Source organism: Balearica regulorum, chromosome 3, assembly GCF_011004875.1.
Source record: "Balearica regulorum gibbericeps isolate bBalReg1 chromosome 3, bBalReg1.pri, whole genome shotgun sequence".
Lineage (NCBI taxonomy): Eukaryota > Metazoa > Chordata > Aves > Gruiformes > Gruidae > Balearica > Balearica regulorum.
In genome coordinates, this window is record NC_046186.1 from 68,354,654 (window position 1) to 68,379,673 (window position 25,020).

A 25,020-nucleotide genomic window follows, 5' to 3' on the forward strand; every position below is an offset into this window, starting at 1 on the left:
CACAGTGCCGTGAGGCAGGGCCAGGCTCCAAGGCGGCCGCCCCGGCCAGGAGCTGGGCAAGCCCCCGTCCAGCAGTGTGGTACAGTGGGGCGATGTGGAAAGAGCAGTGCTACAAGGACGGGAGCAGGACGGGGCACCCAGCCCAGGCAGAGAATAGCTGCTACTGAGTCAAACCTCACACATCCTGGTGGCCACGAACTTGCACCCATTATTATTTAGGCACCTCTGCACTGTGTTTCCTGACACTTCCCACAGCACTCATGTAACATAGGTATTTCTCCCAGTTATCCTGCCCTAGGAACTGGACCTGAAAAATCATCTTGTTACTGTGCCCTGGCCACCTGAGCAATTGGCTGGTGGTCAAAAAACAAACAAACAAAGGCCCACAAGCTCATGGAAGTTCACCATTTCTGCTCCAGATCTTTAACCTACATCGGTTTTGCAGTGAATGATTGTAGCACCTCAGGGGAGTAATTTGTGTAAACATTTTAAAAGGAACATTTTTTTTTTTAATGCTGACACACTGCTAAGGTGGCTACTTGATTACAAACTGTGAAAATGACTGCGTTAGGCTGCACTCACAAATCACAGTGTACTGACCAAATTGCCCTGTGCTTATCTGTGCCAGGTCTGCAGCATGACAATATTTCCTCTCTCTTTTAAATGTCAAAGTATGATTTGGGGGGTTGTTATTTAAACACACTGACCTGCACAATAACCAGAAGTACTTTATTTAAATCTGTCTTGAGCTGGGACTAGCCTTAAGCGCCTATAATCTGTCATACTTTGACACCAAATGGGTTATTATAATGAGAGTAATTCAGGAGTGAGACCCATGAATGCTGTCTCCCTGGAGAATTTACACATAAACATGCATGCAGATACATATGCTCTTTTGTTATGGATTTTCCTTCTTGCTACATTACGGACTTCCTTGGTGAAGTGAAACCGTTTCTGTCGTCAGGGGATATGGGAGAACTGGAGGAGGGAGAATAGAGCAAGGGAAAATAAAGCCCAATATTGCTTGCTTCGCTCTGAGTGGAAGTTCATCGGTGCGTCAGCACTGTTAGCAAAGGCCAAGACACAGGAAATCTGAATATTGGCTTGAGCAGCTATAAAAAGGCATTAAAGGCAAGTTCCCTTGTAAATAAACCAAACAAATTTAACATCACTATATCTGAAAACTCAGTATCCCCCTCTCGTTAGCTGCTACTGTAAGTGTACTAACCTGGATTTACATTTCCTCCTCTGTTCAGTGGGGAAGCTCGCCACTCGCAGTAACAAAGTTTGAAAAAAGCAACCACGAAACTGGTGATGTGACAGGTGTTAGGCCTGCCATGAGATTTCTTCCATTTCTCAGGTTAGAAGGAAAAAGCAAAATTTTATACTTGTGTGTGTATACATGTGTGAAAAGGGGAGGCCAAAGCTCTGAAATGCACTGACACTGACAAAACACGGGGAACATAAATGAAAAAGCATCCAGATTTGTACCAGGGCGTGCGCACGCGTGTGAGTGTCTGCTGACATCAGGCACACAGAACCAACACCAAACTGTTCTTCCCAACGACTGGGCCTAAATGGCAATGCTAAAATGGGGAATAATTTTCTAGCATCATAACAATGTGATAATGCACATCACCTTGTAATCCGCTGCAGTCTGACTGAGCACACTGCTTGTTTTCTTCGATCTAAAGATTATTGTGTAAGATACTTTTTGGAAGAATAACAGAAATAGCCTTTCTAAATATATTCTTTTTCTTCTGATTACGCAAATGTGCTGTTAGCATCATCACCATTACTTAGATTCCACTAAGAAACAATCAAGGATGGAGAAGAAACTTAAAGATTAGTTGCTCCTACCAGGCTGATTCAATGCTCAGCCCCTCAGAAAAGCAGCCACAAAAACTTGTTTATTTACATGCTATGGTCATCACATTAACCATTTTTCCAGTGAAAGCGTCTGCCATTTAAAGCCAAATTAAATGCAGGAATGTCACACCACATCAAACATTAGAAGAGCAACATAAAAGGCACGTGTAATTCATGAGTATTAATGCTAATAACACCACAACTACACAACATTTGCACTGCTGAATGCATGCTGAGGTCAGAATAAATCTCCCTATCCCATTTTACAGATAACAAAAAATGAGGAAGAGATCCAAGATTAATAATGGTCTAAAATATGGCCAGAAGAATAATAAAGTACTTGAATACAGTGAGGAAAACATAGCACAAGCCTGCAGAAAAAGAAATCCTTCACTTCATTTGATCCTAATGATGTAAGGGTGTGTGACTGAAAAACATGAAGGATATTTAGTGAAATACTGTAGGGGACTTTTGATTGTTTGTTTTTTGAGGTTTGTTTGGGTTTTAGGTTGCAGCTATTTAATTTTACTTTTACAAAGCTCCTCTTGTGTTAATTAAAGTTTCTTTTGGTCTGAATTTCATTGTGACCGCAGCATTTGGTCACCAGTCTTCAAATCCACAGGGATTCCCTGACATTCAGCCTTTATTGCGCAGCATTCTAACAAGTGCAGCAAGACCTCTGTATTGGCATTTATTTGTATAAGAACAAACTAAGCCCTCTGTACTCAGTGCAACCTGTACTGGATAAATACAATATAATTCTGTGTGACAGAAAGCACAGGACCACCGAAAAGTGGGCCAAGTCAAATGGCTGTAAACCCATGGAAGCTCTCTCGTAGTGACCCCTGCCTACCTTCCTGACAACGTGGATTTAAATGGCAGCTCTAAAGGCAGCTGCTTGCACCACGTCCCCATCAGACAGATTACTGGAGCACTGGAAGGAGATACATTTCTAAGCCCAAGTGGAGTGGGTGATGGGTAAGAGAGGGCTGCTGTAATCTGTCCAGCAAGCAGGAGCATGCATGGACTGGGTTTGCAGCGAAAAAAGAAATTTGCCCTGTACGGCATGACGCAGTCAATCTGAACCAGAATGCCAAGAAGGGTGATTTAGCCTGGTGTGACTCGATATCAGAATGGGAATGACTCATATGACTCTCTCACTATGCACCTTCTATTTTTGTGCATGTTTATTAATAGCTGTCTTAAAAAGTCGGAAGGCCCTATGAACTCTGTCCCAGAATGATTACTTGAAAGTGGGTAAGAGTCTGTTCCCAGCACAAAAAACAGCCAGCAGGTCACCAAAGCGTGGTGCTAAAAAGCTACAGAAAGCTAAGGACACACATCGTGCATTGCACTGATTTGATTTCCCCCGGTGCGGCACTGCCTTGGGAGAGGCTTGACCTCTGAGCTCCCACCTCTTCCACCTGGGGATGTGAACCTCCTGCTGCCTCTCACCACCTTCTCACGATGTTCAGTCACATCCTTGCGCCGTTTGTGAGCACCACTGCAGCTCCACGGAGCTCACTGTGCTGGCAACCAACCGAAAACCTAATAAAATCCTGATCGTTTCATGCCAGCTCTTCAGTGTATCTTTTCCTAGTAAAATGTCATCTGGCTGACAGCACGCCGAACGCCGCTGTGCATGTGCAGCAGCACGGCGAGGAAGTTCTCCAAAGGGATTTCCCAACAGACACGTTTTCACTTACCTATCTTTGCCCAACAGCCTGGAGCTGTTATATGTTTATCAATATTATTACTGCCACTACTACCATCAGTCTCGGCACTTTGGCACTCCAGACAGTTTCACAAGAGCAATGTGGTGCGTATGTCAGCATGGTTTCAGCTGGCTCTTTTCTTCATCTTTGGCTCAGAAGATGCCTGAAACCTACTGTGACAACTGCAACAGGTATTTAATGTGTTCGTGAAACTGTTGGCCGTTGTTAAAAAAATCTTATTGCTGTTATGTTACCATTTAATATGATGCTTACAAGTTACTTATATGTCCACTTAGAACCAATGTTCCCATCTGAACCCCATCAATAAAGTAAAGGGCTCTTCCCACTCATATTTCCCCAGGTAACATTGCTAAAAAAAGATTGTTTAATTTTCTCTCAACTACCACCACTGTAAAACAACCTAAAACCTTAAAATCGCTCTAAAACCTGAAACCCTCCTACCATTTTTTATGTCTCTCCCTTTCTGTCACAAAAATCTTAGGCTGTTCAATCACAGTCTTGTACTTGCACAATGTATGTGCCAAATCACACAGAGCAGTCACAGAATTAGCTTTCTTCATGAGTCCCATTAAACAGATGGCTATGCTCCTGGTTTTTGTTTTGTTTTTTGCTTTTTTTCTGCCTAGTGCTGTGATTTACACTAGTGCATCTTCTGGGTAATAGGCAAAAAGACAAACAGTGTGAAAATCCAGTTTCCTCATCTGAAACATTTCTTGCCACCCAAGAAAGAGTACTCAATCTAAAGTCCTCCCTTATTCTTTACTTTTACACAATTAATGAAGTATTGCATTCTTAATGTCCTAAAGATCAGCTTTTGAAGTACAGAATTTCTACAAAACATCCGACTCTGAGGCAGAATGTTAATAAACTACACAGAGTCCGACACTGCAATTTTGTTTCAAAATAATTAGTACTTCTATAGAGGGCAATGGCTCTCCCAAATAACCAAGTCAAGCCAAAAATAATCCGACATAATAATAACAGAATTAGAAGTGCCTCTGAGACAACTGAAAATTCTCATTCATGACTCTGAAAATCACCCTTCCTTCTCAGCATACTCCTGCTTTCACAATTTAAGAATGGTTACTCTCCGAAGGAGGGAAGGAGTAGGACTCTTGAGGTCTGTGGTTAATCTCTAATGGCATGAACAGCATACAGCAGTCTACTTGATTGATGAGTAACCAAAAAAGAAAAAAAAAGTCTTCCCAAATCACTGGTTGCCTGCACGAGCTCTGCAGCAGAGTGACATCCAGGGCTCCAAAATGATGGATTTACCTTTTAGTAAAACAAAATTTCAGATAAAAATATATTTCTCTTCGTCTCCCACAAGAAATGGCTTTGGTTAGCTCAGCATGTAAAGTTTCTTTCAATCCTCACACGATTTTATCAGCAATTTTGAGCTGATCTACAAAATGCATCTCCATTAAAAACAATAATCACGGAAGCGTGATTTCCAGCTCTCCCTTTACTATAATAAATACATATAAGCTAATTTGCGCTTCACCTCTCCTAATACATTGTAGAAAAAAGCCATATATGGTTCTGCTTAGAAAGGCAAAACATGAGGAAAGTAAGTGCCCTTTTGAAAAAAGAAAATAAAAAAATCAGCTTGATATAAATATTTCTCATGAAAAGGGAAGAAGCATGGGTCCTTTTGAAGAAAAATATGTCAATACTGGTTAATAGCTCCCTTAGAAATTACAGTTACAGTAAGCATTAATATTTGGACTTGAACCCCTCAAATCACAGAGAAACTTGGTGTAGAGAGAAAATATTCTCCCCCCGTTACTGAAATGCCGCCAGCCTCAGGTGGAGCAAGCGCAGCAGCCACTTGGGAGTTCAGAGCAACGTTACCAAAATGTAGTTTCACAGACTGGAACGTACTGCTGGGATATTCGAAACAGCATCAACAGAAAGCAAAGCGGGGCTTATTTCAGGGTGATCCGTCAGGATCCCTCTAATGGAAATCCAAAGTCTGGGAGTCTTGGGAGGAGCAGGGTAGAGGGGAAATGACCAGATGCCTTGAGACTGGAGAATTGTGAATGGCCTGAATTTGAGCAGAAGTAATTCCTTCCCAGTGACTGAATGTTAAATAAAAGACCCGGCAGAAAGAGCCTTTCTGCTAGGGGCTTATTTCAAAGGCAACAGATAAGGTACCCCGGCACTGGCTCCAATTATGGCTACCATTCCTGTGTCAGCCTAGTTTACTTTGGGGATTTCACAGTTGGCAGCCTTTCATCTAGGAGCAGCCTGGTTTGAATAAGCAAAGAAACTTGAATGAGTACTTAACCTTCCTGCACTTCACTGCACTTCCCAGCAGAGAAGAACAGCACCTCCAAGCTTAAGGGGAAAAGGGAAAACAATGGAAAATATATACACTCTCCAGGGATTAAAGATGGTAAGTTTTACTGTAGCACTTCAAGTCTTCCTGCTACATAACCACAGCTTTTAAAATCACAATTAGAATTTTAAACCCAAGTTTCAAGATCAAAAGGGCCAGACTGGAAAATACTGCATAGAAATTGACAGGCTCTAGGATGTAAAATGCCTAAAAGAGTTCTGGTTTTTATTTATATTATTATTCTTTTTAAAAAATTTATTCCCCATTTCCGCCTCGTTCTTTTTCCTTTTGACATTTTAATGCACCATGTCCATTACTATATTTCCTCACCAGTACCTTCTAGTCCATCAGCAGTGCTGCATTACCCTGCTGTTGGAGAAAATAATACGGAAAAAGTGCTTTGCTGGCACCAGCGACATGGAATATGAATTATACATACATAGCAGGAGAGAAATGCTGATGGAAGGCTAGTCTGCCTGTATGCGCGCAACCGTGTGCGTGCATGTATACACACACAGAGACTGAAAAGAAGACATACGGAATGCACATTTTAAACTCATTTACACTAATTGTTAACTGTTTCTCTGTACAACACAAATTCTCTAATATCAGTGCACTTTTTACAGATCAGGTTTAGGAAAGGTTTAAGAAAACTTACCTAAATTCTTTTGATCTCACCACAACAAGGCTGTAGTATCTAAACAGCTGTTAAGCAGTTTAGAACCAGAACCACATTCTGGAGTGCCTAAAAGTACATCAAAGCAATGGAACACCACACGTTACTATAGAGACTGAACACCATTTCTCAGGTGGCACGGGGAGCAGCGGACGATAATGTAAGTATCCACCTCAATTTAGCAACCCAGTGACCAGGATTTAAAATGGCCAGAGGTTGCAAATAGCTAAGCTGGATCCCAATTCCTCAGTTTAATAAACTACTATGTCTAAATCGTCTCCTCTAAAATCAATGACACTGAACTCGAAATTCATTCAATCTATAAACAAAATTGCCTTAATTTACAAAATTGCAACATGCAATCCTGAGAACCATATTAAGATACAGTACGCTGAGGTCAAAGATGCTGCCTTCAAAGACAGGATTGCTCTTCATGTAGGCACATCAAAACTCGTTTTATAGTAGTTGGTTCAGGTATTGATAACTGCAGGTGCACCAGCAAGAGGCTCATTTTAGCATCCAGTTGGATGTGTATCTTACAGCCAGCTAGAACTGAATTACGTCTTCCCAAGGCCGCACTGCTAACAGGATGTAAGCCAGCTATTTTGCAACTATGTTTTTACCTTCACATGTACTACAGTCACACCTTCAACTGCTAAGAAGACATGCTGGGAATGGCACTCACTGCTGGCACGAGAGATGCTGAAAATGATGATGACAAGCATTTAGCTACAAAAATGTCTGTTGACTTCAGGTGTCAACCTAATAATCAATTTTCAAAAGCCAGTACTGGGCACTTACGGTAGGAAACAAAAGCTCACAGACAGTGAACAGATAGTCCTGAAAAGTTTCAAGTTGGGCTTGAAACTTTCCTACAAGCTGAGGAACATAAAATCAGCTGGTACTAGAGGATACTGGCAAAATTTGCTGCCTTTCACATCAACAGGGAAAATGCTATCTCATTTGCTTAAAATTGTTTGCTTTTACTGAAGGCTTACTGTTTTGCAGGTCTGTACACACATAAATGCTTACCTATCACTATAAATACACATGCTATAAGAACTAAGGTGCGATAAAAGACTTAATTTTTTGGAGCCACCTGGTTCTCAGAGGGCTTTGCTGGGTTCTAACCTCCAGCAGCAGAACCAGTCCTTGCGGTCTTGGCCAAAGCCAGCCCAAGTTATGAAAAGTCTTTCCTTGGAGTTCAGTGGATATATTAGGTCTTCAACATACAGTCCTTATCAGTCAGTGGGTGTGCTGAGACCAAGACTGATATAAAAAGGAATCACTGGTTAGCAGTTCCTTCACATTGTCATCCTGGAAATGAGGGGAATTACTATACAGGGTATTAGAGAGTTATTTAGCATTGCCTGCTGTAAACTCTTACCCAGACCAAGCTTAAACATCCTGGGGAGCGTGAAACTACAGATACTGTCGGTTCAATGAAGAGGTCTTAAAAACACCTTTCTTTTCTTTAGCCTGACAGGCTAGATACCATTTGGGAAACGCTGGCCTGTGTGCACAAGACAGACTAGCACACTGTAAGATTTCAGGTTACAGGGAAGGTATTATGTAGCTGTAGAAATAAATCTAAGCTTAACATAAGCAGTCCTCAAAGCGAGGTCAAAGGCTAATTCAAATGGTGTAAACCTAGTATCTTCCACAACCACCATTTTTATTTATATGATTTTATCTTCTCTAATTGAAAGGGTGGTGGTCTGCACTGAGGATGATACCTAGGTATAACTGGCTGACATTCAGATCTTGATCATCCAGCCCTGATTAACGAACATTGATTTTCTGCCCCAGTGGAAGTGATTTTATTCTGATGCATGCCATTTAAATTCATTTTACACAGTTGCTTAGTGCGGCTTGGCAAGGCAGAGGCAAAACAGCTTTCTATATCTAAATGAGACTCCTGAGCTGGTGAAGGATAGATCCTGTGGATTAACAGCTGAAGATAAATTTCTCTCCCGTATTGACGCTTGGCTACTGATTCAACAAGTTGACCTTGAAGGGGATCACAACCAACTTGTACAGAAATATTGCTGTGTAACCATGACTCTGACACAACCATTTCATTTTCTTCCTAATTCTACACAGAGGGGTGTGTTTTATAGTAATAACAATCCAACAGTTTTTCAACCCCCCAGCTGAATCTTAGGAACTCAAGACATTCAAAGAAAAAGGCTGGATACTATTCATGCACTTTGGCATATTAACAGTGGATGTCTTTCCAGTTAGATGAAATAGTCTGGTGAGAGTGCTCTCCCATTTCACCAATTTTTGCTTTTTGAACAGGAGAACCAGTAGACTTGTGTTCTAATTTTTTGTTTTGCTTTGTACTTTTTTCATATGCACATATATGAATGACGTTATTAAGGAAAAAAACCAACAAACAAAAGCAGCTACAGGAAACTGGTAATTAAAACTTGTTAATAACTATGAAGGCAGCAGTAATTTGGAGTGTAACAGATTTCCAATGGAGGTAACAACTGAAACAACATGATGGCAGGGAAGTCCACAAAACTTGAATCTCAGGTGAAGCTGGACTTGGTTGTGAGGGAGCAACAGGCTGGGAGCCAGTGTAGATACCTTGTCCCAGAGCTGTAATTTATGATACGGTTACAGAAATCAGAGTGTGAAGGACTTTGGTAAGAAAACAGTAGTTGCATTTCAGGCGAAAGTTTTGCACTGGATACTTACTGCTCCTAGAAATTGTTCTAGCAACTAACTGAAATATTTCAAACGCATGCGCTCTCAATTACAGCGTAATAAAACTTTCTTGAAAATCCCATTAAGAAACCCTGTCATCACTCCTGCAGTACACCACTTCAGAAAGGGACCATACTTTGCGGCTTGCAGCTCACTGCCCAGGCAGCAATGACAATACCAACAACAAGTCAAGAAAATGGGGTTGCACAGCACCACTGCGAGACAAGAACACAGAGAAAGACAATGGATGGGTCAGAGGAAGAAGCGATCTCATTCCTTCTCAGTGATGAGGTTCTTCATTTCCCTCTCAGACACAAGGAAATGGAGCCATGCCAAAAGCCATGCAGGTGTGTGAGGGAGCAACATGCAAATTTTCATCGTACTGTCACAGTGGCATTAGTAAAAAGAAAACAAAAGACTAAAATCCCCTCTATGATGCAAGTAGTTGTGTATCTTTCACATGATTTTTATATTCCTTCAGCTGCCAGACGGCATGTTCATAAACAGTAAAAAAAATTGCCAAGGTCCCACAGCAAGTCCGGTTTACATTGCTACCTACCCGTACTGGTCAGGCTGGTGCACCAAGGGAGCCTGAGCGTTGCCACAGTTGGGGTGCTGTGAAGAAAACATGGGGCGTCTGCCCGCCCCAGACTGGCTGGGACAAGCAGGCGACCTAATGTATGGTGACCTAAAGCAGAACAAAAGAACACCCTCTTTGGATTTGCTCTGTATTACAAGTACGAATTACTGTCAAGTACCTTCCTTCCATATGCAAGTATGGAGGACTCGCAGGAATAGCGAAAAGCCATTACGCTTTCTCCCCTACAGCTGACTTGAAATCAAAGAGGAAAAAAGTGTGCTTGCAACTCCCTGGCATCAGAGGTTTCACTCAATTTGCAGTTTATAAATAGCGCTTTTGCCAATATTTGCGATAGAGATTCGATGACTGCACAGCCCCTTCCACAGGTGCTGGATCACTAGAATGGCCAATCTATGACGGAAAGGCTCTGAAATGCAGTTTTGCCTGGGCAAAGCTAAAAACCAAAAGCAGTTTTAAAAACTGACTTGGGAGGAAGGTGTGAGATAGGAGTGGTAACCACTTAACCCATTTTTGATCAAACACCACACACTATGCCCAAAGTGTAAGCTGAATCACAACCAAATATTTTCCACTTAACACAAAGTCTTTTCTTGCTGTAAAGACCAACAAACGTGAGCTTTTCCTTTCATTACACGACGATAAAGAAAGTGTTCCTGCAGCTGTAGTGACGGCCCATTTATTCCTTTGTGCCTGACCTATCAGCTTATAGCCTAAACCAGACAGACAGAAGCAGACTTTTGTAAATCCTAGTAGACAGGTCTGTTAAAACAACCAACACAAGCAAGAGACTGCTGATTCACAGATATCTGCTAGACTATGGTCTGTTTTAAGGGAGTGTGGTTCTATTTTACTGAACAAGAACATGAATTACAATGAATTTACTGGTACTGTTTTAAAAGTTTGCTGTTGCTTATCACTAGAAGCCACCTGCCTTCTAAACTCACAAAACAAGGAAGCAACAAATGCACGGACTACATTAGCTTCCTATTTCTAGTTTTACGTTGTGTCTTGAAATTAGAGCAACTCCAGTGTCCAGAAACACTGGTCTTGAATGATAATACCTGTATGCATATATGTGCATCTGTGTATGCATATGCATGAATAAATGCAAGATGCTTAATACACAAACACACAGACACATGCAAACATGCTCGCCAGAACAGTGCAACAAGCTTTGTGTAATTCTCAAATGCAATGGAACTTCTCGTAACAGAAAAAGATAATAAATACACCAGGAGTTATCTGAGTCCAGGGAAATGTGGAAATTACCTCATCTGAAAAATTTCCCAGAAAATATTATTTCATTGCAAGTATTCAGGTATCTTAAGAATAACCACAGACAGAAAAGTGTCTTTGCCAAAATCCACGCACAAATGGCAACATGCAGTTATGCTGCCTGAAGGGGAGACAAGAAGACAGATGACGGCTCCAACCTCTACAATCCTGTTTGCAGGTTCTCTCTTACAGATGCATAAGTGGCAGTTATCAATTCCAGTTAACTACAGATTGCTTTTATGCCTCCTTCTGCCTTCCCCCTCCAGCAGCTTCCCTCAGCCTGCCCTCCTCTTCCCCCTCTGCATGCCTGCCTAGGAACAAGAACACCCCATAGAAGAGAACTGCCATCAGCAGTGCTGCTCACAACGTGGGCAGTAAATGCAAGAGTTGACGGGCAGCTTCATAAGGTTCCTCACTCCCTGGCAGGGGCAAGTTGCCAAGAACATGTTGGCCCTCCCTCTACCGGAGATAAAAAATATATATATCCAGCTAATCAATTTTAAGTTGCAGAGGGCTTGTTTTCGACTCCTAACGTCACTGCAACCCTGTGGGTTTTCCTAAAGCCTACAATGCCAAGAACCAAACTGGAAATGGCTGTCATCTCCATTGTCACGGCTGCTTTTCGAGAGGATAACTCAAAACACATGATAGCATGCTTTCCCCTTTCGCTTAAGGAAAAGTATTCTTCCCACACGCCATGTCCTCCCAGAGATAAGGGCACAGATAGAACATATATAAATGCATATGCATACACCTATACAGTGCCATTACTTCGGAAATGACAAGAAAAACATTCCTACTCATTTAAACTCCTTTCACCTGGACGCATACCTGCTCTGAGCGGAGTTTGCAGCAGCCTGCATCACTGCAGCAGCCGCCTCCTGTGCCTTACGGTTCACAGTTGGCATGGGTGGGCCCATCCCGGGGCCTCCCTGCTGAGACATGCCAGGAGAATTGGGGGTCATACTGCTCATGTTTCCAGGAAACGGTCTGCTCTGCATCCCGGCTGATGGCATCCGTCCCAGGGGCATGGTACCGCAAGGCTGGCTTGGCCCCTGTCCATGCATCTGACTGTTGGCATTTATACCCATGCCGGGTCCTGGGCCACTGTAACTTGTGTTGGGCACGCCACTGTACGTTGGTGGTCTGGAGTAGTTTCCTGAACAAAATGATAAAAAGCACAGAGAAAAACATTAAATATTTCTATTTAGGAAGTGCAGAACTTACACATGCGAACTAAAGTGAACCACGCTGGCCTCAAAGTCAGAACAACTTTTTCACCATGAGGACAGATAAGCAGTGGCACAAGCTGCGCAAGGAGGCTGTGCTGCTCCCTCCTTTGAGGTATTCAAGACCCAGCTGGATAAAGCCACAAGTAACCTGCTCTGATCTTATATCTGACCCCGATTTGAATACAAGGTCAGCCAAGAACAACTCCTGAGCACCCTTCCAACCTGAATGATCCTATGAACCTGACTTTCATGCACCCTCAAACATTTTTTGCCAAATATATGTCATGGGATAACAGCAAATACAGAAAAGCACAGCCTCCAGAGGGTTAACAACATAGCACACAGTACAAAACTGCCTTATGCAGAAAAGAGATACGTGGCATGTAAAAAACTCATTACGTAAGCTCAAGGGAGAATCTTATTTTTGTAATTTCATGTTCTCATTCTTCATCTTTCTGCAATTTCAGCAACAGGCTATTCTCACCGGCTTCTCGCTCCTAACCGTTCTGCCCATTTGTGTCAGAGATGCTTTGGCAAGGACCAGTGAGGATGGCTGCTGGGCCCCAAGGAACATTCCTGCTCCCTCCTGCCCTACCCCGCCTTCCTGGTAAATTCAAAGTTTGGCTATGCCAGCAGAAGGGGTGGTAGCTTACAATGCACCTCCCCTGGGAAAATTAGTACTACAAGAGTAATCAGCAATAGCACAAAGATGCTAATATAAACAGGTGCCTTTTGAAGGATGGCATGAAAACCTGGCTGACCCCAACCTACGTTGTCACTGGAGCAAACTGCTCCGCTTACAGCAGTTTAACTCATTTGAGTGCCAATTTTCCTATCATGTTGAAAGCTCAAGCTCAAGAAAAAGCCAGTGTACAGCACTCAGTGTTACGGAAGCAAACCGAAGCACATGAGAAAGAGGAGGAAATAAAAAAGAAAAAGGTAAAGATATGATAGGAAAGTATTTTAGGAAATGGATCACATTACGCTACTACAGTCATCAGTTTTGACTTGTCTTTATTTCCATCTCATCCAGATTAGTGGAAACGCGACCCGTTCCCTCCCTGTGGGATGCTGCAGAGCAGAGTTTCCTGACTACTCTCAGATATTCCCACGCTCGTTCAAAGGCAGCAGCCCTTGGACTCTTCCTCTGAACGTGGAGATCAGCCACATCTTTCCTCAGCGACCAGGCAGAGGAGTCAGTGGCATGCAACTCCTGTTTATATTTAAAATAAATATATTCATCCATCATTTGAATACACACATAATTAATTCATACGCTCCTGCTGCTCTGCTTTGGCTAATCCTCCCCTCCTCCCCACCCGATAACTGACTCACTCTGCTACAAGTTCTCCTCAGCAAGAACGCGCGAGACCTACGCTTCCCAAGGAAACAGAGCCACAATTCTCTTCTGTTTTAGAAACCAAGTTTCTGCCTGGGGATCTTCACAGAAGGATCCTCAATATGTGGTTCAACAGAGACTCCAGATTCAGCTTTATGCTGACTTCAAACTGGCCTGTCACTTCTCCTCCTCCTCTCGGCTCTGCTGCTGGCAGCCGACTATTTTCTGTTCAGGGAGCCAACGCCCCTAGCCACAGTTTTGGTGGCTCAGACCTGCTCAAGCCACGCTTCTGATCCAATGTAAGTGACCACAAACTGAAGGGTTCACTAATTTCACACTGCTCTGCTTAGCATTACGAGGTGTAACACACAACTCGGATGTTGTTCTGGTTTCCCAGCTGCTTTGTCCAAGAAAAACATAACGCAGCAAGACGGTGGATATGCGCGCTCAAAGATTACGCACAGCCAGTTAACACATTTCATGCACATGCTATTAGTAACACTGCTTCCCAAAGTGAAGCAAATTCCCTCCCCAGACTAGCAGACCTGATATCCATAATCACTGGGAGCTACTGTCAGTCCAATTTACATAAAGCCAATTTGTTTTGTCAGTTAGGGTCTAGGAAGTATGGTTCAGCAGCGTGCTTAGAGGAGCAAACACCAATGCTAAATACTATTGCTGTTTTGATGCTATTTTGAATTGGGACAAAAAATCCCTTCTTTCATGTTTTGGCTTCTCCAGCGTAAGCATAACACAGAAAAAACAGCGGAATCTTCTCCATAAAAATATGTGGCTCGGTTAAAATAGCTTCTAATCATTCATCTCCAGGGATACAAGTCCAAGAGCACAGGGAAGTGGTATCTTTTCAGTAAGGAAAACAAGTTTCAATGTTTTTTCCATGGGTTTTTTTTTTCCCCTAAGCATTTCCTCAGTACCTCAAGCACCAGCTATTCTTATACCTTTCCCAGACCACAAAAAAAAGGCAAAATAAAAGCCAAACAAAATACAAGAGGAATTGCCAGGAATGAGGAGTGCAATCTTATTTCCATGTTTCTCTAATAGATTAGTAATTTGTTGGCAGTGGCTTTGACAGAAAACAGATGGATGCAGCATTAAACACAATGAATGCAGCAGATGCTAGGCCAGCCCACATCAGCTGGACGTGTCAGGCAGCCAAGTCCAAGAGCCCACACTTTTCAAGTGGGTACAAGCCTGGCAACAGCGGCTGTACAATACTACTGAACAACTCCTCCCCTCCATATCCGAGGGATTTTTGATTCCAACTCCCCCTTGGCAGAGTAGAAATGTACCCAGAGGGACAACATCTCAAATGCACAAGAAAAAAACAAAGCCGTAACTGGAATTGGGAAGAAAAAAAAAGAAGTGTAATGAAGATAAAATATAAAAAAGCATACTAATAACCTGCCAAAGACAGATGTTCATACTTACTGCTGAAACTCTGGTCTACTTTGTCCAGGTTTGCTGAACAAAGTGCTCTGATATCTTGCCATTTCTAGGCAAGCTGAAAAGAGGGAAATTTGAGAACTACCTGTTAGTTTTGCTCTCTGCTTTAGAGATGCAGGTAAGATTCACAGTATTAAAAATAGTATCTTAAAATCATTTTAGAATTGTTTACCCATGCACTTAACCATCCTTTTTCTTGCACAGATGATTTAAATGTACTCTGAATTCCTCTGAAACTGTTTTACCTAGGGGACTTCAGTAGATAGAGCTGATATTAAAGTCTTAACTCCACAGGCTGCTGCATATGTGGGTCTGGATTCTGAGGTCCAGACTCTCGAGATACTTAGGGCACCTCGTGCTTAAGATGCTATCACTTTAATTAAGATCTAGGATTAAAATCAGTGTGAGCTAGATAGCAGAGTGCTTTTGTGAAACGAGTCCAACGTTAAAAGTTACAAAGCACAAATACTCAAATCCCATTACTTTACCATGAACAAGAAAGGGTTTAACGTACTGTGAAGTTCTGGGATTGTGATTCAAACATATTCAGTAGTGGTTTCTCTCTTTGTTATACCCAAACAGAACAGTTTTACTGCTGAATTGAGTAGGAAAAGTCAAGAGAGATGGGATGCATTTCTGACCCGTTTTACTGATCCACAGGAAGTTTTTTTCTGCCCCAGTCTTAAAAGACCCAGCTGACTACAGCACCCCACTGCTCTCCAGAGTGCTTTTAAGGGACATTTTGCTGTGGCAGCAGTTTGATGCTCGGGTCATAGACCAGAGCTTCATTAGCCTCTGAGCTAGATGTTGTCCAAATACAAACCAAAGAGACTGTTTCTTTCAGTAACAACTTCCATTCTCACTCTGCTTTTTTTTTAATTCTTGGGGACAGGAAATGCTGTGATTTAATACAAAATTAAAATTAATGTTCTGTACCACATGCTCCTGTGTTGTATCACAGACACACAGAACTGTGGAGCCATCGCCATTTTTTATTTTTGTAGGAAATGGTTTCACAGGATTGGACTAGGTCCCCAGTACAGAATTGCTTCCTGGGAAAATATATTCTACTCTTATTATAGATCTAAGTGTCATGTAAACACATGAAAACCAAATAAATCAACCATATGCACAGAATGGATCATTCTGCTCTCATGAACTGGGAGCTAATTCCTCCAGCCCAAACTTACTGGTGTAGTCTTTACCACAGCGAGCAATTCCACTGCAGAGAAAGGACACTAGCCTTGAGCAACGGTTTTCAGGACAGCACATAGTGAAATCTAGCGTTCAGACTAAAAGCCTGATGTCACAGAATGCTTTGACACATATATAAAAGCGCAAGTCGTCCTGTCGAACTCAGCCTATGCGTAACAATATTCTGGAGGAAGGCCTATATGAACAAAACACGGAAAGCAAATAAAATCCTTAAGAATTATTTTAGTTTAATAATTTCAGAACTCGGCTGCAACCCAGGTAATTTTTAACATATTTGTCATTTTGGCAACAAAAGGCAAACGGGTAACGTTATTATATATTCATCATTGCAGGCACATAATTGTGTTTTGTAAGAGGGTATGTTAAGAGATGCAATTACAGATTACTTTCATTAAAAATGAAAAATGGTATAAAAACCTTAAATCCAGGTAAATACATGTCTTTGAAATATCACCATCTTCATTCCTGGATTTTATTAATGGTCACATTAGCCTGGTGAAAAAGTAGTATGTATTCTTCTGCTCTATGTTACCTGTAGAGCTGCAAGTCTGCAGGGCCCTAATTTTATGATGACCAGTGCATGGGATCACCGGTGCTCTCCAAGAGCTGGCAGAAGAACACGCTTTTCATCCATCACACTATTCACCAGACCCTTCTGAAATGGCCTGTTAATGACAATGATGCTCATTTTCTTCCTGCCCCTCAAGTTCACTTTTTAATAGCCGTTTCTTCCTGACCGCGACCCATAAAATCATTACATAGGCACTTTCATCTAGAGAGGGAGGAAAAGAACTGCTGAACTCAAGCAAAAAAGAAAGTAGTATTCGGCGTGTTACTTAAATGCATTGATTTAGTAGAAAAACCTTTCCATTCAATCAGTGTGGATGGCTAATGTTTTACTGCACTTGACACCCACTATTCCCATGGTTCGGAATCTCAGCAGCAGCAGTACAGCTGGAAGTCAGGATAGCACATCATAAATCCACTGGATTTTTACCAGTTAAGCTAGTTGCTCACTGTGCAGATAAAAATAAGCACTTGGACAGCATTTTATGGCCACAAAATGCTTTCCAAATAAAAGGAAAGCACCAGTCAACTGGAGTTAGGTAATTAATCTTCACACATGGCTATAAGGCATTACTAGCCCCATTTTACGGTTATGGAAAGCGAAGCAGAGAAATGAATCTACTTGCCTAAGTTGAAAGATGGTGTAAAAGGCAGAGCCAAAATTAGAAACTGGGAAATCTTGGCTTGTAGCCCTGTGCTCAGAACACTACAACAAACGCGACCCAGAGCTGAAACAGAAAGGAACGCTGCGCAGGGCAGCAAGGCTCCCTGCAAACAAACAGCAGAACCAGTTCTCAGAAACTCCGGAGACTAAAATAACCATCCTTGCTAGCATGGGCAAGCCACCGAGCCCTTACAGAATTTCCCATTGCTGGCTCCAGTCCTTTTTGAGGATTTTAAGTAAGAAAGCAATATTAGGAAGTGCTGAAATAGAAATCTTCTTTATGTACCTCTAAAGAAAATAATGCCCCTTATATATCCTGTGGTTTGACTTCAAGTTCATTAAATCCCTAAACAGATGCATACTTTATAAAGGTTATCCATTAAAGGCAAAACAGTAGTCAAGTTCAAGGTTGTACGCATTGAATGTCCAGGGGCAGAAATTGTGTATTCTATTTTTGTTTTAGTCCTCCAACAATTCTGTCAAACAAGCAAAATAAAAGGAACTGCCTCTCTCAGTCTGAAGGGTTAGTTAAGATTCACAAACCGTATGCATTAGAGCTCAATATTATATTCCCACAGTAGCCACTGTATGATTATGCTCATTAGAAGACTTTAACCCTCACAGTCACCACGCAATTTCAGAGTGGCCTTGGGACTCCATCTAAGAAAAGAAGTCCTATTTTGGGATTGGTGTTGTGACCCTTATTCCATGCTTGGCCAAACGTGGTCTCATTGCAGAGATGAAATGCTTGGGCTTCTAAACAATGGCCCTGGCAATGCAACAGATTCATCATTTCCTTGCCCAACTTAAGGTCACTATTTTTATACAGAGAAAGGTGCTAATACCAGAAGCAGCTTCTTCCACAAGGTGCAGTTCCACCTCTGAACGACAGTTTTGTTTGTTTAGGTTTTTTGGGGAGGGTGTTGTGTGTGTGGTGGTGTTTTTTTAAGAAATCACATACCTACCTACATACACGATCTGTATATTTGTACAAACATATATTTTTTAAAAATATCATATATATTATCAGCAAGCATTTTTACCTTGTGGTCCATACTGGCTCATCTGAGGCCCATAAGTACCACTTGAATTACTCTGCTGAAAGCTACCGATTCCAGGATGCACCTGGCCTCCAGGTGAGGGGTGTGGTGACATGGAAGGTCCAGTTTGCTGAGGTCCATACTGTGACATTTGGGGGTTCCTCTGAATGCCTGCCATAAAACCTAAAGGAAAAAAAGCACCAAAGCAAAAATTAATATTCTGGCAACTGTTCTTTATTTAAGAAATCTTTGACATAAAAAAACCCTAACCCAACCCTCTTTAGTTATTTTTGGACTAAAGATACCCAGAAAACTGTTGCTGTTCACAAGAACAGAAACAAACGCATCTTCAAGTCAGCAATGCTGTCCCAACAACCAAAACCTGTACACAAAGACTCCAAACCTTTTATTTCTAAAAGAAAGACAGGACAGTCCTGCTTAGTTACAAATGGCTGCTGATTTTAAAATTAAAACAAACCTTAGGGGAAAAAAAAAAAAAGCAATTATCTACCTAATAAGTAGTAGGGAATTTGCCTGATGACTTATGGTGGAAGTATCATAACTTCCAAAATTATACATTGCTACCAAAATGCCTAACTTCAGCATATAGAAAGCCACTGTAAGTACTCCTATTGCCCACAAACTCTCAGGATATAAAATGTCCCTTTATGTGAAGACTAGTCATACCAGCCAGAAAAAAAAAAGTCATTTTGGTGTGTATTTGTGCTCTAGGTCCTTCTTCTGGTCCTTTCCCAGCATACCTGTATTGCATTCTCTCCTTTCGCCCTTTAGTAAATGTATCAATGAATCCCAATTTAATTTAAGGCTCACAAGCTGCAGCAAGAGACCTAATGAAATTCTATAAAATCTAGCAGCTTCATATAAAGGAACAGAACTAAGCCTATTAAATGGGAGAAGAGGAGGGTTATGTGGCGGGGGTTTTAAGTTTTCATGAACTGGGAAAAAGCCTGCAGTCCCACCAATGAAATGTCTATGCAGGGATGCTGGGTTTCTAAAATTTTACCCTGAAAGGTTTTAGTGCTGCTTTCAGTGTTGAAGAGGATGTGCTGAGGAGTCAGCAAGGTCTGATTTCTGGAGGAAATTGGCTTTTTTTTTTTGTGTGTGTGTGTGTGTCTTCTGCTTGCATATTAAATTTTATCTTCCCATTTCTTCAAGGCAAAACATGAGTGTAGTGAAGGACAGTGTTTGTCCTGGAGACAGGTCATACTGCTGCCCAGCTGGGTGAACGTGCATGAGCAAGTCTGCATTTTGACCCATCCTGCAACTAGTTGAGGTGCCTGCGCTTCGAGGCTGCAGAGAGCTGAAGCATTATTTATGGAAGGTGCCCGTTTCCTCTCCCCTCCATTAATTTTAGTGGCGTGTGTGTGGGGAGGTGCGAGGTTGAAAGCCAGGAGACACCTCACGTGGCAGCATTAATGATGCCTTTCCTTACCTTAGGGAGGGCATAGAAGAAAGGTAAGAGCAAAACCCCCAGACAGTAAGCAGACAACCAGAAGCTGCTGAAGCAAAGATCAGAAAAAGGAAAAAAAAAAAAGGGAAAAGGAGAGAGAGGGGCAAAGACAAATTGTGAAGACAGACAGAAGCGGGTGACAGGAGAAGGGAGAGGTGGCAGAATATGACCGTCCCAAAGGGCCGGGGCATCCTCCCACTGGTTAGCGTCAAACGTCACACAGACCCAGCGGTCAGTGCCTGATTAATGAGGAGAGGTCATTTTTCCTCAGACACGTACAGACACGTGATCAAACTCGTAACTGAAAACATCGAGGTACCACGGCTCCCACGACCGGGCGGCTCAGTGGTCTCTCCGTGGGGACCACAGCCCCAACAAGCACGTCCTGAACTTGAAAGAGTAAGGTTCTCGTCCTAGCGCTGCTGTTACTGACGCGGCAGGTGATGCTGGGTGAACGACCTTCCCGCCATCCTGCGGGTTGGCCTCCCTGTTTGCACACTGATGACAAAGCGCTGTATGAAAGCGGATGGTATTCACGTTGCAGAGATGAAAGGCGGTGTGTACTTTACCACAGATCAGGCTTTGAGTCCAAACACATGTAAACAGTTTTTGAGCCCTCCACAAACCTTTGCTAGATAGCACACTTATCCATCCACTACAACCCTGTCGGAGAGACAAGAAGCTCAGTGCTGCAGGTCGCAAGGAGAAAAACCAGGAGCCGAGATGATCGTGCACCCCCTTGTGCCCAGTTCTTTCGTGCTATGAAGAACTCAACCCATAACGTGCTAAAGCTCTAACAACTGCAGGGTTTGGCAGAATACGCACAGTCTTCCTGACCTTTGTGCAAGCCCCAATACAGGGGATTCGATTGCACCTGAATTGCAAATTCAGAGCCTGGCACCCGCTCTGGAGGAAGCCGGACCACAGGCATGGGCATGCGGCATGGCAAGTAACCGATGGCGAAATGGTGGCTTGGAAACTGGTCTGTACTGGTTGGAAAACTCCACGCTCCTGCGAAGAAAAGCTCGTATGACCTTCTCCACTTAGCTCTATTTTGAAACAGACCCCTTGATTTTTAGAATAGTTCTACTCTGTGCACAAATCTTATTACAAAGCCTATGCCTTCTGCCGACAGTGCTGTAACTAATTTAGAAACCTAATACAATCATATGCCTGTATGAAATAAATGCTTGCATTCCCGACACACATACACCATATACATCACACTCGTGGGATCCATTTAAATGAAAAATTTTGTACTGGTCACACTAAGTTTTTTATTATAAAGACAGTAAAGTTACTCCTGTATCTAGTACAGAAGTGAGGGTTTTCTGTTCACCGTGGGCTTTTTAATCTATACAAGATAACTTTCCAAATGTTGTCCTAGTGATAAAGGTTTTTCACCCTGGTTATTATCGCAGGCAGTACTTTTCTTAACACCACAAGGATGGATGATGCATTGAAAAGCTATCGTTTGTATGGGTTGTAGTGATTTCCAGTAGTGATGCAGATGGACTGCTGGTTGTTGAATCTAATGGAGAACATGGACTAACGTCTAATAGAGAACATGGACTAATGTCTAATGGAGAACATCAGTTTTAGCCAGCTCTGCTGTTGTCAGAAGGGCTCCTGAAGGGACTAGAGTAATAAGTGAAATAAATGTTTCCACTCAAATGACCTCTTCTTCAGGAAACTTCTAATCTGTTTCTGATGCTGTGGAGTGGACTGTGTGGCTACGTGCACAGTCATACACAAAACACGCCAGGACCATTCCCTGGCCTGCAGAGCGATGTGGCACGCTTGTGTCCGTCCAGCTAAACCTTCCCACTCAATCCTGGTAGCCTCACCCGTACGACTCCTGTGCGCAGTCCCTTCTGCTGCCTCCTCCGTGCCCTGGGCTGTGCTCAGGCAGGGCTCACAGGCGTCAGCCAAAACCATGCTGTGCGCCACGCCAGTAATTCAACAGCAGAGATGACTGGGTGATACTACTCAAACTCATGCTCTGGCCTTAGTTTACAGAGATGTTGATTAACGCAACGAGAATGGAATAGGGTCCTTAACAGCTTTTGACGTGAGGCATGAGTTTCATCATCCCAGAGGGTGTGAGATCCCTCTCAAATGAGGTTGGCTTTGCTATCTTCTCTTGAGCATGGACAGGTAAAGAATTAAGGAAAAGGAAGCCTGAAATTCAGGAAGAATATCTATGCCATATTATCTTCTATCACTGTCTGTAGGGTACGTTGAAGCACGGCCTTAAAATAGGACATGCTCCAACTTCCTTCCAGAGAGCAGAGGAGTCATTTCAACAATAGATGTGATGTGGAGAAGGTGGCAAGATCAGGTCCTTACTGTGGTCTGGATTCCATTACAAGAAATAAGGGTCTATCCTCATCTACCTCTGTGAGAGCCCAGTGAATGTTCAGAGATCAAACTCAGTGCATGAGTTTGAAGTGTTTCAAATATTTGCAGAAAGCTCAGAAGTCTTAGAGAGAAAAGGGGTTCCTGGTCAAGACGTTAACATTCTTGCATCATAAAGAGAAAACAACATCAATCCTAGAAATCTTATCAGAAATGAAAGGGAGCAGCTGGCATACATTCATTGTTCCTTATTTACACACATTTTCCCTAGTGTTCAACTTCATTTTATAACCGATACAAAAAGAAATAAATTTTCCTTCCAGAAAATGACATCTAAGATAAAGTTTGCTTTTGTAAAGAAGGGAAGTAGGATTACATTAGAGCTGCGCTGGAGCAAAGGCAGTGGACCGATTAAACAGCCAGACTGCACCTGACATGTCAACCTCTGTCTTTTAAATAAACTGCTAGGAAACAGCTATGAGTTAAGACTTTAACAATTGCAAGGGCAACATGCTCATCAGAGAACAAATCTACTCCCTTCCCTTAATATTAGTGGTAAAAGAGGTACAGGTGATGCTTTACTTGCCATCACAACAAGAGATTACTTACTGAAAAAACACTTGAGTGGATTTTGGCAAAGTAAGCTATTTCAGGAGTAGCTGAATAAAGTGAACCTGCCAGAAGTATTCTCTTCCTATTTAGTTATTTTTGTACTACGTTTACATACCTAAAGACTAGGTTGTCTTTATTAAAAGCCCAATTTAAAGCTGTAGAGTCATCTTCGCATTTTTGCAGTTCTAAATGAAACAGTAGCGTACTATTAACACTTAGCACACCATTTCTATAATAAAATATGTTTGCATGTTCAAATAGCACATATATACAAGGTTTAAAAATGGTCAGGTAGCAGCACATTTTTCTTCTTTCTTTTTAGCAAACTATAGACAAAAAATATAAACTGAGTAATGCTTACGATAGCAGTGTTCCTGCTCCTTTGATAAATGAAAAGACAAAAATAAAGCTTCTGTTGTCCTATACAGTACTAACATCTGGTAATATGTATCATATAGCTAATACCATATATGATGCCTTTGTAAAAAACATATAAAATCTTGTATAAAATCTTATGCATATGTATACACAAAACAGATAAACAGTAAATTACTAAACCTTCATGAAATTAGGCACTAAGGCTGTCTTTCTCCCATTTGTACACTGACCAGTACAAAATCAGCTGTCTGTTGAATACTATCTCCTTAGCAGTAACCATGAAAAACACGCACCGAATGCGCTGGGTGTTGCTATAAAATCTGAAATGGATTCTTTCGATATTTTAAAGTCTTGGCTTGAATATAAAAAAACCTTTCCAGGAAAGCAGGAGCTCAAACACAAATGAAGTGACTGCAAAGTAACAAGTTATTGCACATCAACTGATGGACAGCAACTGTCTACTGGCACACACTTAACCCATGGTCAATGAGAGGTCTTTTGATTTAGCCAAGAGTAGTGCATCGATTTTCATGAATGAATTAAACCTGAAAACACGTGGAACACTTACTCATTCTAAGCTCAGGAAAGCTTTGGAGTTTACAGCGATAGCAGATCATCATTAAACTACAGATTTGATAAATAAAAAATGAGGAAAGATACAACTTGCAACGATACTTTGTAAAAAAGAACTTACATAAGAAAAAATACATCAGGCTATCGCTCTTTCTAGAGAGGCATGCTTAGTGACAGAGCATGGGATCAAAACAATTGAGGAACCCTTCCCAGTAAGGAATAAGGAAGCTCCCCTTGTTCAAGGGCAGGGGCTAAGGAAGGGGCTAGACAAGCTTATTACTCTGAAAATCACACAATAGAAAAGCAGAAACAGATTGGATGAATTCACTAATCATCAAATAACTAGAGAAAAATAACAGAGAATTATCTACTTACAAATCAGCTCAAAAAAATTAAATAAGTGAAAAGAGATATTTTCCACTACCTATAAAGGAAAAACTTTAGTGTGTGTAATCGCACAAATTTCCAATGCTTGGTATGTTACCAAGGCACTGGCCAGCACCCTTGAGGAAAAAGAGCAAATGTTTGCACACCCATGACACAGTTTTTGGCAGACTTCCCTTCCTCAGACAGCCGTTTGGGTTACATTCACTATCTCAGGATTTTCACCAGAGAATACAACAGAATTGAGACGGATCTAAAGCGGCGACTCCCAAATGCAGCTCGTCCATGAGTAAACAACACAGAGACAGAAGTGGCAGGGCAAAGCTAAACAAACGAAAACCAATATTCTGTGCAGTGGCAACCTGTTAGCACGGCAGGATGCTCAGCAAGATCACAGTTAGACAGAAATTCTCCCTAGCCCACCTGTCTCAGATGGCAAGGACAGCTCAGAAAGTGTTTGGACTGGTGAACCATGTCTGGGTGTCTGCCCAGCTAAACATGCCCAGTCAG

At 42.0% G+C, this 25,020-nt stretch overlaps 1 protein-coding gene across 10 annotated transcripts in view; it reads right to left on the minus strand.

The window, feature by feature from the left end:
* Window positions 1-25,020, minus strand: part of ARID1B (AT-rich interaction domain 1B) — a 336,972-nt gene that overhangs the window by 50,396 nt on the left and 261,556 nt on the right. For 9 of the 10 annotated variants that reach the window (XM_075748343.1, XM_075748346.1, XM_075748349.1 and 6 more), the window contains 2 exons: window positions 18,738-18,917; window positions 12,045-12,372 (listed from right to left, as the gene is read on the minus strand). In XM_075748343.1, coding sequence (XP_075604458.1) covers window positions 12,045-12,372; window positions 18,738-18,917 — 508 coding nt within the window. Of the gene's footprint in view, window positions 1-9,896; window positions 10,026-12,044; window positions 12,373-18,737; window positions 18,918-25,020 lie in introns of all 10 variants that reach the window. The other variant, XM_075748351.1, reaches the window with a different exon arrangement.